The 21,535-nt window shown below is 39.0% G+C and overlaps 1 protein-coding gene across 3 annotated transcripts in view; it reads left to right on the plus strand.

Annotated features, from left to right (window-relative positions):
- Nucleotides 1–4,341: 4,341 nt before the first annotated feature.
- Nucleotides 4,342–21,535, plus strand: part of nrg3b (neuregulin 3b) — a 159,985-nt gene continuing 142,791 nt past the window's right edge. For 2 of the 3 annotated variants that reach the window (XM_058793284.1, XM_058793286.1), the window contains exon 1: nucleotides 4,343–6,334. In XM_058793284.1, the coding sequence (XP_058649267.1) occupies nucleotides 5,476–6,334 (859 nt within the window). In that variant the 5' untranslated portion in view covers nucleotides 4,343–5,475. Of the gene's footprint in view, nucleotides 6,335–21,535 lie in introns of all 3 variants that reach the window. The other variant, XM_058793285.1, reaches the window with a different exon arrangement.

Below are 21,535 nucleotides of genomic sequence, written 5' to 3' on the forward strand. Positions count from 1 at the left end.
ATGTTGGTGAGCGTATGAAACAGTGTTACTTGCCAGTTTTTTATTAAGTGTAACAATGCCTGAGAATGCAACATGATTTAGCGAGATTATCAAATCTCAATGAGTGCGTTGTAATTGTATAAATATTTAATGAAATGTGAAGTTTCCCAAAATAAAAGCCTTATGGTTTAATAGTTTGAAAACAAAGCAGCAACAACAACTATAATAGTATTGAAATTTTATTGTTGTTATTGTAATAATAATAATAATTATTATTATTATTATAGTGGTATTATAGTGATTCTTTATTGATTTTATTTTTAAAATTTAAGTAATAATAATAATAATAATAATTATTATTATTAATGCAAATTGCGATTAGATGTGTCTGCCTAATTTGTTCTGCCTGTTTTTAAATGAAATAATGCACATACAGTTTCATGCCTGTACAATATATAAAATATTTATGGCTGGTAAATTTTCAACAACCGTTGGTAGGCCCCATTTTTAAGTTGTCAATAACATATGTTTTGTATCTTTAGTAATTCTTTATATGTGTATAATCTTTATTATAGTTAAGAATAATTAAAAATCTTTTATTTTTATTTTGTTATTTGTTTATGTTTTGTTATTCCTTTTATATTCATTTTTGAAATATATTTTAAAGCATTTTGAGATGCATTTTATTTACGAAAGTCGCTACACAGGTAAATGTGTTATTATTATTTCTGTTATTTTTTCCAAGCCTGGGCATCTTATATTTTGTGCATCATGTTGTATTTATCATTTCTAAAGCTTTTAAAAAGCTTTTCCCACCAGTATGTTAGAGAAAATGCATTCTGTTTTCTCGTGTGTATGTAAATGTGTGGGTTTGTGTGAATGTGGGTGGATCTCAGTCCAGTCTCAAGTGTAATGGCAGAAAAGACTCTTCCCTTTGAACAGACGGAATCTCTTCCAATCTCTCGAATGCAATTATGTTATTCTGGCAAGGCTCACCATAAATGATGGATCCAGTTCAATTCAAGGTCAACTGCACCCAAAGATTAAGAAATGACCAGTAAGAAAGTGATTACTCCATTGCACAGACTAATAAGACATTAACCCAACAGAGGATTGCCTTCCTTTAATGGCACAGTCTCTTTCATTTTATTTTGTCAATGACTTCAGTAATTCTTTTATAGAACCCGCTTGCTATTTAAATCCATGCGGTAACTCACAAATAAATGTTTAGATGTATACTGACAGTCCTGTCATTTACAATGTCTATTCCAGTGGTATTGGTTTCATTTGCTCTACAGAGGAAAAGAGATCCAATACATTGGGAATATTGTGCTCATGATGTTACACAGTCCATGTCTCTTTTACTGAGGCTCAAAATCATTCAGAATTGTGTTGTAAACAAGATTTTTCCATCTCAAAACTGATGCTGAGTGAAGAAGAATTGCTGTGCTCTTAAATGTGTTATTGGCTTTATGTCGTCCGGTGTTGAAGATGACGGCATGTCTTATGTAAATATTTACATCCTCCACCTAAGGAACTGCACCACTGGTGGTATCTTGTTCTCATCTGATGTACCTGCTTTTCTCTTCTTCTCTCATTCTTGCCCTGTCAATCTCTCTTTTGTTTCGCCTTGGTGCTTCGGTTGACAAATAAAGGCATCCATGTGCCCTGTTTTCTTAGTTTCGCACTGTGTTCTCCCTGAGCTTCGCCTATCTTATTAGAAAGAGGTCACCACACATTTAATTGTCTCTGCTCCAGCAGAAATGTCCGCCTGTCAATCAAGTGCTGTCAATCAGCGTAAAAGTGTTGAAATCCACCCCAGGTCACACTCACGGTGGGTGTGCGTTCACAGTCTAGTGCCCCCCAGAGGAAAGGATTTTTACAAAGGTTCTTATTGATTGTTTGCAGAGGGATCTGCTTGAATGAGGGCTGTAGTCACAATCCTGTATTGTGTGGTCAGTGGTCTGTTTCTGTGTTGTGCTTTTGTGTGTGCACAGTATTTTGTGATTATGCAATTTTCCTAAGATGGCAAGATGCCTGGGTTTATGCAGATTTCATGAGGTGTGTCGTCTTGTAAGTAAACCACGGTTTCTGTTTCTCTTTTCCTCTGTTCTATCCTGAGTGTCAGTAGCTACTGTTTTTATTGTTTGTGGTTTTCAATTGGGTGACACTGAAGAAAAAGGAAGCTGTTTCTTCAGTATTTCAGGTTAATTTGCAGATACTTCATTGTAGAATGTGTTTAAGAAAACAGTGTATCTGGTTGCCATGACGATAACTTCACAAGCTTGTTTCTGCTCCCTACAGTTCTCTTGGTGCAAGCGACTTTTAACGAAAAGCCTAAACAAAAATGTGTTTCAACATCAAGTTGAAAGAAGCCCATCCATTTATTTGTACAAGATGTGAAAAGACACTTTGCTTTCACTGTAAAAGTTCAGTTTACTTCACTGATGGAAGTTAATTGGGCAGAATTTTCTTCTGACAGTGTTAGATGTTGAATTGGTGTCATAGTTTTACATTTACATTTATGCATTTAGCAGACGCTTTTATCCAAAGCGACTTACAGTGCTTTCAGGCTATACATTTTTTAATTTTTTATTATTATTTTTTTTTTATCAGTATGTGTTTTCTCTGGGAATTGAACCCACGACCTTTTGCGCTGCTAACACAATGCTCTACCACTCAGCCACAGGAACACTTAGTTTTATGCTGATAATTAATTTATGAAATGTAATATTTAAAGTCAGCATGAACTTTTTTTCTGAATTGCATGCTATAGATTTTATTATGATTTATTATTATTAAATTATTATTGTTAACCTTGTAATGTTTAATCAGAGTAGCTGGATCTTTCTGAAATGACAGTCTTATCTTTGGTGATGAATGCTGTACTTCTCCAACCATTTAAAGGGTTCACCTAAAATGTTCCTTTCTTTTGTTAAACACAAAATGGGAATGTTGGTAGGTAACCAAACAGTTGATGGTAGCCATTGACTTCTATAATATTTTTTGCATACCATGGAAGTCAATGGGGACCATCAACTGTCTGGTTACCAACATTCCTCAAAATATCTTCTTTTGTGTTCAACAGAATAAAGAAACTCATACTGATTTGGAACTTGAGGCTAAGTAAATGATAACAAAATTACGAACATTCTGCACAAAATAATTTCTGCATGAAAAATTCTGTCCAATTTTTTTTTACATGGAGTTTGTCTTTTGATACCAGTTTGTTACAAATGACAATGGAACTTCAGTTTTATTAAACAGCAGTTTCTCTATATTTGATATGATTTGTGGTTGATCAGTTTTATTCGCAGTGCGATGGGAAAATATTTAGAAAACCTCTCCATAAACAACTGTTGCATTGAAGGCATGCTGAAGTTTTTGTGGGGCTGAAAAGACACATAAACAGTTGTTCATTTAAATTGTTTATTGCAACAAATTTTAGCACGAAACATTTATCTCATTGTGAACAGGCCTTTAAACCCTGCCTCTCCACAATCACATTAATTTTTGAGTGCAATGACCACACCTCAAAATCCAATCAACATCTGATGGATAGAAGTCACTGCCATACATTTTTTTCTTTTTCAATTGCCCTCTATCCCTGAGTGTTCTGGTTTGAGACAAGTCACCCTACTATGGCACAAAGACTGTATGTCTCTATCTGTCTTCCAGAAGCCTCTCCTTATGCAGTCCCTCAGGCACTCAGGGGTGTGTCTGTGAGACGGGCGTCTGGGAGGATTTGAACTACTTTACCTGTGCTGCTCTTTCTCAACAACTATTGCTGCTGGATGTGATACTGAAACAAATCTCCTTCCCTTCCCTTCCCTTCCCTTCCCTTCCTACTTTTCCTTTTTTAAATTCCCTTCTATCCTTTCTTTCTCCCTTACTTCCTTTCTTCCTTCTCCCCCTCCCACTTTTCCTTCCCCTTCCCTTCTTTCCTATTTTTCTTTCCCATTTCTTTTCTTCACTTCTTCCTTCCTTCCTTGTTCACTTCATGTTTCCCTTATTCCTTTTCCTTCAGAACTATCCCTGCTCTTCCTTGTCTGGTCACAAACAAGCTCAAGTACAGTCATTGGGCAGTTTATGTTTGTCAATCTGGACATATGCAGTCAACAAAGATGGAAGGGCCAGGAAGGGAAAAGAGTGGCTGCTCAAGAAATGTATAACTAGCATCATTCACACACCCCCACCCCTCTCTGAGACACACACACTAGAAAACACACATGCAGACACACACTGCAGCCTCTAAGAAAAGCAGCCGCATCAGTTTTCAGAGCAGCGCTCTCTCCTTTCCCCCCCTCCCTTCTCTATTTCACTCTCTCCCAGTCTCATGCTCACCCACTCACTCTCCCTCCTCTTCTGCTTTCTCTCTGTCGCACATGCTATCGCTTGCTCTCTCTCTCTTGTTTCCGCTCTCTCTCTCTCTCTCTCTGCTTGCTTCTCTCACACTCTGTGTGCCTGTGTTTCTGCCAAGGTCTGAGTCTTTCAGTGTGGGAATGTAGCAAGCTCAGAGACAGGACTGCCTTTGAATTCTGGTGCAATGACGGATGCAGGGCAGAGGCTCGGATGTACACTGACAGAACGGGAGAACTAAGGGCAGGGATTGGGAAAAGGATCTGATGGATTTAACCCTCGCAGCCGTCTCTGCCTGATCAGAGTACATCAGTCTCCCCCGCTCTGCTGTTCTCTCCTGTGGGGTGGATTACCAGCTGCCTGTGTCCACTGATGCACCGCTGTAGAGACTAGAGGGAAGATCCAAGCTGCGTAGCCAGAGACGAAGTGCCGTGTCGGGGGAGAGAGAGAGAGAGAGAGACGCAGAGCTGTCCCTTGAGTGGAGCTGTGCTTCTGCCGCTACCTGAGCTTCTCCACACACACACACACACATATATATACACACGCACACATATACAGAGGCAGGGCTGCGCCAGCCACGACGACCGATGCGTTAATGCAGCTGTGAGAGAAGATCTGCAGCAGGGAGCTGCCCTCGCTCAAACACTCACGGATTTATAAGGAAAATTTGACTCCGGGCAGAACACCGACGGATCCACAAAACTTAATTTTTGTTCTATTTTTCATCTCTATATATGGAGCGTCTTGGGAATTACCTTTGGTTCAACGGAAGCTGAACTAAAGAGAGGCTCGTTCCCAAAACCCGTTCTTCTCCCAAACCCAGTCCTCTTTGATTCCTTATCGAGTGTGTGTGTATGTTCGTGTATGTGTGCGTGTGTACGTGACTATTGGTGTCTTTGAGCTTTAGGCTTTGTTTATTGTATTTGTATAGAATTACTATTTATGTGTTCATATATATATATATATATATATAGGCTGATGTCTGCTGTGCTATTCATATGAGTAGTCGGTATTGCATGTATCTGTAGCTGTGGAAGAGTGTTAAATGAATATTAATGAGATGCCCAGTTTTGGCTCCCTCCCCAGCCCCCTCCGCTGCTTGCACTACTTCCTGGCTGGGCCCTGAACCCCAGAAGCATGAGTGAGAGAACGGCACTAGGGGCCACCATGGAGACCATGACCCTGGAGGAGCCCGGGGGTGAACAAGCCTCTCCCCGGGCCCCAGGGCCCCTCCGCTGTGGCCCCTGTGCGGTGTGGCCCCGCCAGCAGACCTGGCTTTGCGTTGTGCCCCTACTGATGGGCTTTGTGGGCCTAGGCCTCAGCCTGATGCTTCTAAAATGGATTGTGGTGGGCTCAGTGCAGGATTACGTCCCGACTGACCTGGTGGACGCCAATCGCATCGGACAGGACCCCATTTTCCTATCTAAACCCAGTGCCCTGCCCAAGGGTTCCGATGGCTCCACGTCTACCACTTCCGGCCCGCCCTCAGCGGCTCCGGGTTCAGCGACCCGAGCAGCTGAGGGTACAGGTACAGTGCAAAGGACTCGAATTGGGCAGTCCTCAAACCACACGGCCAGTAGCAGTAGCAGCAGTGGAGGAGGTGGTGGGGCCTTAGGGGGAGGCTCGGGAAACAGAGCTCCACACCTGCATAACAGAGTGGGAACGCGATTGACCAACACCACCACCGCCACCCGAGCCACTAATCCTGCCCCACCGGGAGGAAAGGAGGTGACCCCGCGCAGTACCACTGTCCGGAAACCCAATGGGGAAGGTGGGAGCCGAAATGCATCTCCTTCTGCACGGGCTGGGCCACCGAGTACGAGCACCACGAGCACAACAACCACTATGATTATGACGAGCACAACCACCACCCAAGCAGCCCAACCAACCTCCACCCTTGCGTCCCCCTCCAAGCCCGGTCAACGCTGGAACCATGGGCGCTCCTCCAAGGGCCCTTCAACCAAGCCTACTCGCCCACACCATCGCTTCAGGACACGTAAGTGTGATCATCTAAACATTTTGATTGTATACATGCATGAATGTGGGTGTGTAGATATGTTTTTGCATTTGAGTCTGTGATGACGTGATTTTATAAAACATCATTTTTTTGCAATATAGCCACATTATTTAATAAGGTCTCCTTATTTTGCTTGTTTCCAATAAAATCCCTTCCCAGCTACGTCTGCATCAGGATAGATACCTATTCCAGTTCTCTTCTCGGCATTACAAAAGCGGCAGTCAAGCAGTCTAATAGTCTTCGTGCTTGCTGCTGAGTTCATTAGTTCTGCATGTTAATGAGAAAGCACATGCAACTGTTTTTCATCTCTGTCTTTATCCTCTCTGTATCATGTGGACACGGTGCTGCCCACTTGCTCTGTTTGTTTCATATCAGTTTTCAGGAATAATGACTCCCAGTGTTGCAGCTTCTGTTTTTTTCCCAATAGCATTAGCATGTTCTCCCATTTAAAGTAGGTCTATTGTTAGAGAGAGATTTTTCCTGATCTAAAGCAGATATTCAAGGTGAGAGGAGGAGAGACAGATAGAAGGCAAAAGAGGAAGTGTAGTGCTGGAGAGGGTGCTGGCTGCTCTCGTCCTGTCAGTGGAGATCAGGTCTTAGGGTGGAGATTCCATTTAGATAAGTAAAGATATGAGTACTGCAGTAGGTATGGTACGTAGACTTGAGGCAGTGGATACACGCTAAGACACTCACACAGGGAGTGCGTGCACACAGACACACACACTAGAGAAAACTGAAGAAGAGAGATATGAGAGCACTGCAAGTGGGAAATAGTATTTACATTGTAATCTGTGTCTATATGACTCCATGTATGTCCTTACATCTGTATGATAATACTGTCAGTTCCAGTGTCAACACTGCTATTTTGAAATTGAAGCTGTCAGGTCGCAAGCTACTCATATTTTTGTCAAGCTAGTAGTTTGCTACATTAAGGCTACCTATCAGGCTACTTATTCTTTTAAATGCATACATCTTGGTATATTAGTTATTCATGTTACTCATACAATTTAATTAGCTGTATTTGTCTGTAATAAAAATAGTGGGGGTTTTAAATGAATGAGCAATGTTAATTAGGGTTGCTATACTAATACTGTAAAATACAGTAAAAACAGTAAATTGTGAAATATTATTGCAATTTAAAAGAACTATTTTGAATATATTTTAAAATGCAATTGAAGACTTCGTCTGAAATCTCCGTCTGAGATTTTTCTTAGATTGTTTTTCTTTTAAATTAGCATTTTTATCAGTCTCCTATGATTAGGTTCAGTAATTTCACTTTAATTGCAATGAGAAGGTTATTAGTCAGTTATTGAATGCCTTATTTTCGAAAATGTCCCGTGTTATTTTCTTAGGAGCCTGATATAAAATGCTCATTTAAAAGAAAAATCTAAGATGGACTAAGCGGTTTTTGCATTTTAAGTTATCAATTTCACCCTGTGTTGAATTTTCAGCAGCCATTACTCCAGTCCTCAGTGTAAAGTGATTTTTCATAAATCATTCTATTATGCTGATTTGGTGCATTTCTTCTTATTATTGATGTTGAAAATTTATCGATGTTGAAGTATTTTCTTTTAACAAGAAGGACGCATTTTTTCCCTCCCAATCTGTTCATTCACATGAACCCTGAACAAATCAGTTCAATAAAATGAACCTGACATTGCAATGCTACAATTGAGAGACATTTCAGGAGGGAGCATGTTTGATTGTTCCCACATTTGTTCAAACTATATGGTACACATTGGTAAAAGTAGCTTGCTACTGGAAAATCTAGCCTATACTAATTTGAAAGAAGCCAATCTGCTTTCAGGCTACTGAATTAGTGAGTGTGGGTTAGTTATTCTCTAACACTGCACAATTTACTCATGAAACCCAAAAGAATGTGCTATCTAAACAAATTGCAAGTTTGTTTTAAGTAACTGAAAAATTCTGTTTTATTAGGGAATGGGGAATTAGCATTAGTCTACATGCTAATTTGATGTACTTCTGTAATCAAATCTGGAACGTTGTTTATTTATAAAGCAAGGTGTTAAAAGCAGGCCATCAATTTTGTGTCAGCACCAATTAGTTAGCGTGGAGCTTGAATGTCATCCAGTCCTGGGCCTTTAAACAGCCCCTTGCAATGAGAAGACAATTGCAGAGATAACTTAAATGCATTTCACATTAGTGCTCCCACCTCTTCTTCAATAATTGTATCTTGGAAATCACAGAGAGGTTTATAGCATATACAAATCTAAGCAGTTAACCATGGTTTGTGTGTTCTCTTTAGGGAAACAAGTCATGATTTGCTTCTTTATGCCCCTAGGCAACGTTCCCATAGCTGACTTTTATTTAAAAATATAAATGTATTTTTTTCCATAGTTATGTGTAAAAATGTAAACTGAATCCAACATCCTAGTTAACAGTGAGAACACAGCAAGCTGCTTGTATAAAGAGAAGCTGATGTATAATTTACTACCACACATTCTCTCTTTCACAGTGCAGTGAATTTTCTCTTGAGCTAAAAGTGCCCTGGAGCGAATACTGATAAGGGAAGGGTGGGGGACAAAGGAGGGCCCTGACCCTGTGGCCAGAGAAGGACGAGAAACCATGCTTTTGGCCAAGGTTCTTGCAGACCACTTGTCTGTCTTTTTTATTTATTAATACGTTGACGTTGTCTGTGTCAGGGTCATTGCTAAAATTCACAGGACTTCTGACAAAGTTTTTGTGGGTGGGCCCTTTTCCCAATCTATATATCCATAAAGCAGTGTTTCTCAAATGGTGATTCCTGACCCAAAAACAAATATTAAAATGGCTACTGAAAAACATGCAAGCAAAATATATATTAGTTTGGGGTTGGTAACATTTTTAAATGTTTTTGAATGCTTACCAAGGCTGCATTTATTTGATTAACTAAACAGTAAAACTGCAACTTTCCCTTTCTCCTATTTTAAATTATGAAATATTATTACAGTTTAAAATGAGTCCAGTCTTCAGTGTCACATGATCCTTTAGAAATCATTCTAATATGCTGATTGAGTTCTTAACAAACATATCCCATCCCATTTGAAAAGGGTAGTGCTGCCTAATATTTATAAATATATATTTTTTAAATAACTATCTAATTAATTCAATATTTAACTTGACCAAAACCTTACTGGGCACCCCACTCACAGGGTCCATGACAATGTACCTGGTTTGCCCACATGACAACAGTGGACAGAAAGCATAGTTGTATGACGCATTAATGCAGTGATATGCTTTGTTGAACAGTGTGCAGCTTTCCGAAAGTGTGTGAAATTTCTTTATATTGTGAAATATGAGATGGTTGGAGGACAGATTTGCTTCTTGGAATAGATCTGCATCAAACAAGGGAGGTGATATTGTTGGGCCAAGCTGTTTTATGAATAGAAATGGCAAATAGAGAAAGAGTAGTGGACTGTAAGTTGGATTTTGAATGTGCAATATTGTGTCGGGTAATACATCACTGTATAATATAATACAAGCCCGTTCCGCCCCTGCTTGGAGTTTCTCTCTGAGGATCGTCTGGGAGGGAGCATGATGAAATGCACTGGTAGCGGCCATGTGTGAACGCATTCATCTTTACGACTGCAAAATGATCTCATGTTTTGTTGGGACTTGTATGGTAATGCACCGGGAGAGACTATGTTGTATTTTCCATAGGAGCCCAATTGAATAAGCGAGACACTAACGTTGTTTTAAAATTGCCCCAATGAGAGTGCATCTCTCATTCATATCTGTATTATTATCCGATTGTTCTGAAGGATGACATGCAGCCGTCCATTAGCCCGCAGCGCTGAAACCTGAGCTGCTCATCTTCTTCCCTGCCTTCCGACTCCATTTCTTTCGCCCTGATGCAAGTCGTCCTCCGCCTTTACATTTCCTACTCTAATATTATCCTTTATTCTGTCCTCCTCCTCCTTCTTATCCTTATTTCCTTTTCCCTCTCTCCCTCTGCCTTCATGCCTGAGTTTCCTCTATGTGTTTTTCACAGTTGGTCTCTATGTCCTGTCTATGTTCGGGGTTGATTTGGCTCAGGGGCCAAGCCTCATTACTTCCTGTGTAAGGAGGCAGTGGGCGGCTGGCGCTCTAAATGCAGCTGGCTATCTGCCTTTGGGGGCGGGGATGCTTCTTCTCTGACACATCATTGTGATTCCACGCACACCTTCCGTGGCACAGTCAGAAGCCGGCGTGGTTGAGCGGATTTTGTCAGGTATGAAAGCGCAGCGGCATTGGGAGAAAAACACCGAGAACATGTCAGGCTAAAGCCTGGGGAAAAACATAGCCAGAAAATCACACTCTGGCTGCTAAAATAGAAGGCTCAAGGATGAGAAAAGCTCTGACGTGGCGATTAATAATTTTGACATTCTAACACGTAGCATGTACTCAAGTATGGCGTACGCCGCAACCCCTGAGCCTCCTGAGGGGAAGGTGTACCATAAAATCATACACAGGGATTAAAGACAGAAATCCATTTAGCGCCGTCTCATGGGAGGTCAGCGAGGCTTTCGCCTGGGCCAAGAGGAGCGTAGTTCCAGCTGCTGCTGCCACACTGCTCTCCCCAGATACCAGCAACAGGGTAGCCACGTGATGCTCAACCACCAATCACAAACATAGAGGCTCAGAGAGTGAGAGACGAGCCTTGAGGGAGAACTTCTCACTCCACCTGATGTTTTCCAGGCCGCTCCGAAATGAAGTACTGCTTTTATCTTGCAGATTAGCTGACTTTTATCGGCAAAAAGTGACGTGACATTTTCAGCGGACTTCCAAGTTGTCTTTGTGTAACTGTGCACTTACAGACAGTCCTCTCTGGAGCGGCCTTGTTTGTTAGTGACATTTTGGTACGCCATGAGCGCCGGGCTCTCTCCTCTGTCTGGAGAGAGGGCGAGATTAATGCGCCCCGATGTGTACTTGCGGTAAGTGGCAGTGAAGGCCATCTTAGGCTTCTTTAATGTCACTGTGTGATTTATGTGGACAAAATGTCCGCTGGGAAGCCTAGAGTTCGGGGGGACGGATGTCGCAGTGTAGGCTAAAATATTAATGCACAGAAAGAGAAACATGTAAAACGCATGTGGCAGGAAGTGTAAATAATTGATCAGGCCTCTTTTTAAAAGTGGTGGGGATGTCCCATTTCAAGCATTGGGAAATGGAGTCATGTGTGCATGTTTTTCACCGCAACATAGTCTTTCAACATAAGTGATATAATGGAGCATTTCATAGGCAAACACACAATGCCGCAACCTGCTTGTATCCGTTATGCTGAGGCAGCCAGCACTTTTCTTATCCTTTTGTAATCCACAGATAGGAATAGATAGGAATTACAAAACGATCCAGTGCATAGAAAAACAGTATCTTGAGGAAGTGAAAACGAATTTGGTAATTTTTGGTTATTGTATACTGAAAAGACTGAAAATTCTATAGTGGTCAAGTCTGGTTTGGACTCCTTTGGTGACCAAACCAGAGGTGTTTCTAGCTTTTTTTAATAATCAATACTGGGGCACAGGCCCTCTATCAAAAAAAAAGTGTCCCTATATTTGGATTGTTGTCATCAGTTGTTCAGAAGCTGCATGCACAATAAAGAGCTGCTTCATCGTTGACAAACAATAGAAGCAAGTTTTTTTCCCGCTGTGGATTGTTAATATACATCTCATCCAGTGCTCTTTTTGTTTTTTGGTCTCTTAAAGTATCCCATTACTATTTTGGTGTCAGAAACGGCTGCAAACGATTCAGTGCCTGAGTGAACTCTGAACGAATCATATGCAATCTCTATCATCAAACAAGGATTCATCAGCAATATTTTACTGCGGCACAGCTGTATTTCACTGGGGTTTGTGGCCCAGTAAAAACGCCCCTCTTCCAAACCTGTATGGCTGGCTTTCTTCTGTGAAGACACCAAAGGAGATTTTTTTAAAGAAGGTCCTGGTTGCTTTCAAGCTTCAAATAAGCTCCATAAAAGTGGTCCATGTGACTTTTAGCACTTTATTCCAAGTCTTCTGAAGCCTTACAATAGTTCTGTGTAAGAAAAGGATTATGCTGTCTATGTTGATCTCTTATTCTTTGGTCTCTTATTGCCTTTCCCACCACCTACCCATTCGTTCATACGCTGAAACTCACATCTTGTCCTATAACAAGATATGACATGACATTATTGCATACTGCTGTGGCAGACTAAAGGGGATTACAGTTCAGTTATTGCATATCCTCTGTATTGAATTACGCAAGTTATCAGCTCGCCTCCGAATGGATAGATAAGCATAGATAGAAGTGACATTTGGGCTTTCTGCACCTGGTACGTTGGAATGATCATAAGAGGCTAAAGTACTTAGAGAAGAATGGTACTGTATGTATTTGTGGATGGAGACTCCATTTTGACACTCTTCTCTTGCTAGAGTTGGTGCACTGGCCTGTGGGGAGAGCAGGTGCTGTCAAATGACTGCATTGAGATGCTTTGCAGGCTCGCTCTGCTGCGCTGCATCATTCTCCTGGGCTCGAGAAATGCATAACAATTTTTATCAAATTGTTAAATAAAATGGTAAATTAATATATTTTAATTCTAGTCCATTTATTTGTTTAGCTCTTTTCACTGTACACAATGTTTAAATAGTATAGCTTCGTTTTTTTATGATAACAATCGCAAGTCACTTTAATGTTAATATATATAAAATGTTTTTTTTATGTAAAATTTAAAAGCTTACAAAAAAGAGCAATTTATTCCTATCATTTTCATGGTGATATGGATTATACAAATAAATGATCGTGGTTGTTACTGATTTGCTTAATAGTTATTTTTCTTAGGAAAAAATGTTTTGTGAAGTGAAATGCATTAAATTAGTTATAATGTTTCCTATATCAACGTTAATTTAATTGTTATGAGCACCCTATTGGACCTGTTGGCCTCTAGAATCTTCCCCAGTTTCACCCCATTAGTGGTGGCCTTGAAAATTGCTCTTTAAATTATATCCTTCTTTTATTATATTTTGTTAATTATATTCTGCAGTTTTTCTGCGCTGAAAACCTCAAAAGGTCTTGCTTACAACAAATGACACATTCTTATCAAATAGCCTACTTTAAGACCTTTTGAATAAAGGAGAATATATTCCCCAGTGTACCTCATAAATGTATTATTTAATATGTATACCAGTGTATATATATATATATATATATATATATATATATATATATATTAGGCCCATTTGTAATTTAATGCTCAATATTACCGGCCTCATATATATAAATATATATATATTTATATATATGAGGCCGGTAATGTTGAGCATTAAATTACAAATGGGCCTAATTTGTGAGGAATTAAGCATAGAATGATTTTAAGAGCAACCTACAGGCTGTGAAACCGTTTTGCTTTCTTAGCAGGAGAAGATGAAACAATAAAATGGATTCTGAATGCATGAGAAATTGAGACTGAAAACACTGTAATCAGAAAATGATTATTATTGCTATAAGTACACATTGTTTGGAAAATGAGCTGTGATTGTATACATTTGTGTTCAGAAAAATTACGAGAGAAAGAGAGAGTAAAAGTAGCTTTTGTTTTGTATTTAATGCATTTGTAGGATTTGTATTCTTTGTATATATACAGCATGTGTGTGTACGAGCGTGTGTGGGTGGTGAAAGTGAGCAGAGCCATCCAGAGCTGTAGTGTTGGGCTCATTGGTGTAATCCTGGCATGGTAAAAGCTTCGAAGGGATAATGTAAACGACTCCAAGCTCAATGTTGCGCTCACCCCCAAACTCTGGCTCTCCTCTAATCTCCCATCTTCCATGTTTATCTCCCTTCCTCATTCCCTTCTGTTTCCCAGTAACGATCTGTGACCCCGGCACGCTGCGTTCCACCCCAAAACAAAGTTTGCACATCTCCTGAATAATGAGCGGAAGAAATGCGAGTCTCAGGGACTCATCGACTTGAGCTACACGAAGGGCTTCTCAACCTGTCAGGCAACAGTGTGAATTATAAAATAGGATGCTCTGCTGAGGATCTTCTCTCCACAACATTTCTCACTTTCCATTTGAAGTGAAATATTAAATCATTGATAGATGAGTTACACACCAACAATACCAAGCATTTCTTGAAGCACCTGTCGCAGACAGACAGCAAGGAACTCCAGTGCGGGGAATGTGTTTGATCTGCTCAACATGCAACAAAGCACATAAAAATAACTTTGTAAAAAAACACAGGAAGATGCACTTTGACGTTGGCGCGCTCTGGAGTGATGCCTTACTTGCAGTCATTTGCCAAGCATGACATGTAGTTTGTTCCTTTTACCTGAATATACTTGTTGTTCAAATCACACTCAGGTACACATTCAGGTGTCGGGAATGATTTGTTCCTCCAGGTATGCCAGATATTTCCGGATTTATTCTTTACTGTATTGCTTTTTAAACTGGTCATTTTTTTTCTCAGCGTGTTCCACATTTGCCTGCATTTTTCCAATTCTCTTTTTCTTAGAAAAAAGTATCTATAGAGAAGAAGTGGCATGGTTTTGGGGTTCCTCTGGCAGCCGTCGTTAATTCGGCAAACTTACTAATCTTTACTGGGTAGTGTACTGCAGAAATGTCTGCAATTGCATTCAGCTTCCCCTGTGGTGCTGGCCCAGATGTCATTACTTAAGGATTTCAGACGGCATATTTATTGTGCTGTCATCAGCTTCTTGCAAGTGCGTTATGTGAAAATGTGTGTGTTTTAGTGGGTACCTAGGGCTGGGTGATATGGTCTGAAATGTTATCAAAATATGTTTTCCGTATCTTATGATAGTGATATTTATCACAATATTAATTTACTATTAATCAGGAATGAAATGATTTAACACGTTTGTTAAACCTAGACAACTTATTTGTTCACAATCAGACTCTACAGAGTAGCTACCTTTTAGTTTAGGGCCCATTGTATTTTCCCCTAAAATCTGTCTTCCTTTTTATTGTGTTATGATTTAATACAAATTAATTATCAAAAATGGTGTCCAATTAAATGAATGAATTAACATTGCATTTTTATTTATTTTTTCAAATAAGATGCTGTACAACAGAACTGTATAAATGGTTGTATTATATTCCTTAAAAATAGCAATATTATTATTATTATTTACATTTCTGTCATATTTTTATTTTGGCAGTTTTCTCTGAAAAACAGTAGTTTCACAAAAGCTTGTAAAGTGACTCAGAGCAGCTCTGGAGATGAAGTTTATGACTGTCCTCGTATACTGAGACAGCAGATGCTGAAAACACAGTCAGTGTTAAGTGTGTTTGAGTTTGTGTAGTAGATGAAACTATGGCACTCATTCACACAGAAACATACAGAACATGTAGACATATTAGCGGCATGCACTGATTGGCTGTTGTCATGTTTATTTCTGTTGCGTGATCGACTGGTAGATTCATCCATAGCGAGTAAATATGTCCAGAGCTTATAATAGTTGCCAACATAAATTATATTGTGATCTTGATATCGTTTATCACCCAGCACTATGGGTACCTATATACACGTTTATCTGAAAGGTAGAGATTCTGTATTGTTAATAGGAAGTGTAAGAAGCTAACTCGCATGTTTACTTGGGATCACACGACTACTAATTTTCCAGAAAAGTAGCCAGCTAGTAGAATATTCACGGGTCAGTGTTTACCTTATGAAAATGACTCACCATACGCCTTGCAGCATCAGCGGTCTTTGCTGTTTTTGGCAAGTCCAACACTGTGTTTACGGAGAGCGTGTGAGAGGAGAGAATGTCCACGCAGCTGAGATGACGTGGGTGAGAAACAAAAGCGTGCATCATCTCCGTTGCCAGATTCATGCTGTTTGCATTGTCGTGCACAAACAGTCATGTCTCAGTCGTGTCATTTCTGTCAGCCACTTCGTGACATGATTAGTTTCAGCTTGCAAGAATTTTTGACTTGTCTGTGAGCACTCTAAGTGAACACGGAGCATGTCAGCTGCTGGTGTGATTTACTTACAGTATAACATGTTTATGAGTGCAAAGTTGTTGTTTTTATTTTAATTTTTTTAAATATTCCCCAAAAAAGTTTGTGGTGGTTTTAGTACACTCTGAGGTGAGACAAAAAACTTTTAAACACTTTCGAAATATCTCGGTATTTACATAAATGTTAATCAGCTGTTGCTTTTTTTTATTTTCCAATTTAAAAATGTTTTAAATTGGCGACAAACACTTTTTAATTGAAAAAAAAAAATTATATAAAATGTATTTATTTATGTATTTATTGTGGTGGTTCTGGATAAATGGTACTTTTTAAAGAAATGTTTCATGTTGGTGGCTGGCTGTTTAATCAAAAAATAAAAAATGTAAATAAATAAAAATCATATACATATAATGTAAAAAGTATGTGATCGAAATATATTCTGCAAAATTACATATTATGTACTGGTATTAATCATATTTAAATTTATATTTAAAATTAACAACTTATCACTTTTTACAGTGCAGGATGCAGTGTGTGATTAGAGGAAGATTGCTCCTGCTGTTGACAATTATTGCACAAATTCAACTGAACTCATGTGATCCAGAATTAGTCGTCACAGCCCCAAAATGTCGACTCTGGCAGAACTAAATGAGTCTATGCAACCTCTAATGTTTACACATATACCTGGAGTTCATGAAGCACTTAGGCTGTAGAGTTCAAAGACTCCCCTTTTCACCTTGTCAAACATGCACATCTCTGCAAATATTTTGCTGTCCGCTTTCCAGCTCTCTCTCCATGGCTTGGCTGTAGGCGTGCTGTGCATACAGGCCCTTCAACATTAAATATGAGCACTTTGATCCCAGCGTGGCATACTGCTCTGCAGGAATATGATAAGATGTGCTTGAGCATGCCGTCTCAAGTAAAATTAAGGCTAGTGGCCTTTCCCACACCTGTCTTATCTGTGCATGCATGTGTGTGTGTGTGTGTGTTCCCCTCTGGAACTCATTCAGCCATCTGGATGGAAGGACTGTTAATGTATCCTTTGTGAGTGGCTCCTCCTCTTTTGTGATGGCAAACATCACAGTGTGGATGCGGTTTGCCATCCATCCGTTCGTCCAGCCAGGCCAGTGAGCTTCAGAGGGAATAATAAAGATTGAGAAAAGATATGGCTTAGAGATTTGAGAGTCACGGTAAATGGATGGATTTCCCTTTCTGCCCTTTTTTGTTCAAAAAATATTATTTTTCCTCTTCAAGAGTAGTGTACATCTTTTCAAGGTGCACCGTGACAGCTATAGATGTGTGTGAGATGATGATTTTAGCATGGCAGCGTACTGAAAATGTTCTGTTATGCTGGTTGTGGCGATGGATGTGTTTTATGTTTTATTCACCTCCGTTTGGGGTCAGTATGTTTTTTGACAGATCTCTTGTGCTCACCAAGGCTGCATTTATTCAATCAAAATACAGTAAAACAGTAATATAGTGTAATATTGTGCTATTTAATGCTACTGTACATGTTTTTTCTCTAATTGAGATCACTTCTCATCTCTTCAAGGTGTACGGTGACAGCTATAGATGATGTATGTGTGAGATCCTGTTTTCAGCATGCAGTCTGCTAAGAGCAATATGTGTGACATAGGTTGTGACAGTGGATGATTTTTTTGTTCTGTCAGGGAGCTCAGTTTGTCCTGAGAGCGGTGAAACAGCCTCAAGGTAGCGTGTTTATAATAGAGCAGTAGAGAGGTAAGGGCTCTGATGCCTGGCTCTCAGTGCTCAGTGTCAAAGGCCAGGCAGAGACACTTGTTGTGGTAGATTGCTTGAAGATTGGTTAGATTGCCAATACTTTTTGTGTATGACCATTTGAGAGAGTGAGAGTTTGTATGTGTGTGAGAGGAAAAAAAAGATATGTTTTACATATATGGGAGGAGATAAATATATTTACAGGGACTCTGTGGTTCAGGCAAGCTCATTCTTGCTTCAGGTCAAGCCTAGGGCGAACACATCACAAACTTGGTGTGCATGGGGGAAAAAAATCAGCACTTGGGGTTTTTGTAATCCACAACAGCTGTGCGGTTTGCGTACTATTCAATAAATACTGTGTGTGTGTTTGGGTGTGTTTTCTAGATTATGTCATTTGCATTTGTGTGCTGTGTGTGTATGTGGGCAACGCCTGTTTGTCCAGATGCGGCCAGCTGTGGATCTGGTGTCCTAGATAAGCATGTGCTCGACTCCTCCAGGGCTACATCAGTGAACTCTGCTTTTGGCCGTGGCTTTGGGCTCTCAGTGTCATCTCTCATTACAGATGCAGTGATATACTTACCATAAACACAGGAGAGAAGCATGTTCTCTATTTACTAAGACAAATTTTACAGACAATCTGCTTGTTGTCACAATAAAGCATTTGATTGGGGTAATGGTGAAGTTTTGCGATATATATATGTATGTGTGTTTATATATAGTAAATAATATTTTTCAATATACTGCAATATATGCATGGACTATATGTTGATGCAAATTAAAATATATATGACTGCACTACATTTTTACATGTAATAGCTTAATTTAAACCACACTCAGTTAATTTCTTTTTCATGAGGTAACACATGAGTTGACATAAAGCTGAACCCATATTCAATATCTTTTATCTCACGTCATTGTTTGCATAGTCAAACGTTTTATGTATGAAAATGTGTGATAGTGGGTGTAAATGTGAAATACACATACTCACACATACATTGATATATAAGTAGTGTTACATTTTTCAATATATGAAAAGCAGCAATTCCTTATGTATTGTTCAATATATTAACACAATATATTATTCTATACATTTTCAATATACTGTAAATAATTTAATATATTGATTGTTAATATAGAAGAAAATATATTTTGTTTGCAGAAGGGATTAGCATCAGCCCTTGCTGGTAGATGCCATAACTATACCTAGAGATGCAATGTATGTCGGTGATATATGATATGATATGATATGATATACTGTTTATTTAGGCCCATAGTGGATACATATCAGCCAATATTGTACATTTTACATTTCTATAGAAACACTAACACATTTTTAACACTTTTAAGTAATGTAATCTTTATTAAATCTCAAAATTGATATCCATTCTTAATGAAAAAAATTAATTTTCCATTTCTTTTTATCAGTCACCATATAAAAAAATAAAAAAGGTCGTAGCGCCAAACACTCGTTCAAAAGTCCAGTAGACCAATAATATAAGGTGCGTAGATCCAGAAAATACAAAGGTTTATAGACAAAGGAGATCCGCACTCATCCAAACAATCCAAAAAGGCTTATATCATTTATTACTCATAAGGTGCAAGAGTGCAAAATGTTTTTGGGTATTAACCCTTCCTTAGTGCCATGTGCTACCAGGCACACACCTGCGCTCATTAAACCATGCATTACCGTAATACACTTAATATCACGAAGATACAAAAAATACATATATATATATATATATATATATATATATCTGCCAACACACATATCCCAATATAACAAATACATTCAAAATGCTCCATATATAACTATATCAAAAAAGTATACAAATACATACTGTATATACAAAAATTCTTAGGATCAGTTTTTATATACAGTAATTAAACATCATACTCTTTGGAGACCCCCATATATCCTTAAATTATTATAAAAAAACAATTCAAAGACAAGTCTTCATTCATTTACACCAAAAAGGTGTAGACTTTTAAGATCAAAAATCCACCTACATTCCTTCTGCAAGAGTCTACGTTCTAAATTCCCTTCTCTACGAGTCTTTGTCAACTTTTCAATAACAACAATAACAACAAAGTATATATGTATTTGTATACTTTTTTGATATAGTTATATGGATCATTTTGAATGTATTTGTTATATTGGGATATGTGTGTTGGGAGATATATACATTTTTTGTATCTTCGTGATATTAAGTGTATTACGGTAATACATGGTTTAATGAGCGCAGGTGTGTGCCTGGTAGCGCATGGCACTGAGGAAGGGTTAATACCTGAAAACGTTTTGCGCTCTTGCACCTTTTTTGCACAATTTAGTGACCTCTGAGTAATAAATGATATAAGCCTTTTTGGATTGTTTGGATGAGTGCGGATCTCCTTTGTCTATAAACCTTTGTTTATCAGTCACAACATGAAAATAATTATATGCAAATCTTTTTCGTATTTGCATTTTTTGTTTTTTTTGCAGTTTTAATATCGCATGCAACATTTCACAGCAAAATACTTTTTGGATTTTTGTATGGCCTTTAAAAGTGTGATTTTTTTTTTTAAGTAACGTTTTTCTGTCTGCTGCCTTTCCCATCACAGCTCAGCTAGTGATCAGCCAATCAGCATTGTCATGATGTCACTTTGCTGAGGCTCTAGAATGACTAGACACATTATTGCTTACATACTTAAAAATGTTACGTCAGTAAAGAGTTACATTTTCGAATCATACATATTTACAGGAATGCTTCACCAGCCAAGTAACTGTCGTGTAGATTTGCTTGAAATGCTAGCTATACTGAAGCTTTCTCTAAGTATTATAGAGCCGCTTAGTAGAGGCAGGTGAGATTCTCCCTTTTTGTCCTCTGTCAGGACTGCACAGGACAAACATTGCTCTAAGGGCCTGAAGGAAAGGCAGATTAATGCAACAGGCTTGAATATTTTATATCAAATGTATTAAAGTCTCATACTGCCTCGCTCTTTTTCCATCAGTCTGTAGTCACAGGTCCTGCAGGGTGACTTTGACTCGAGCAGAGGGAGGGATGCCCCATCCCAGGACTCACACTCTTGTTTGTCACATTTTCTTACCACGTTATTTGATCACCCCGCCCTACACCTTCTGTTTGATTTGTGTTTGCGCAAATTTATGATATATCACTGCTGCCTGGCAGTGTGATGTTCTTCGTCATCTTGTGCTCAGGTTTGTGTGCTGTCAGTGTACGCTTGAAGGAATATCCATCTGTTTTTGTTTCAGTGTTATTTTTGCCTGTTCACTCATTTCATTTACAGTGGAGGCTTAAATCTTAGCTACACAATAGACATGTGTTGAATTCATGCTATATGATATGTTTACGCCATGACTGCAGTTTGTAAATCTAGTTTAAGAGGATTAGGCCTGACAGTGTCTGCCTCTGTGAGGTCTGCTTAGCAGCGGATGACGCCTGAATGATGCATGTCGGGGATGTGATGACATTGTGATACTGCATCGCTCTCTATTGCCCCCTGCTGGCTTGGAGGAACATTT

Source organism: Onychostoma macrolepis, chromosome 12 (assembly GCF_012432095.1).
Source record: "Onychostoma macrolepis isolate SWU-2019 chromosome 12, ASM1243209v1, whole genome shotgun sequence".
Taxonomy (NCBI): domain Eukaryota; kingdom Metazoa; phylum Chordata; class Actinopteri; order Cypriniformes; family Cyprinidae; genus Onychostoma; species Onychostoma macrolepis.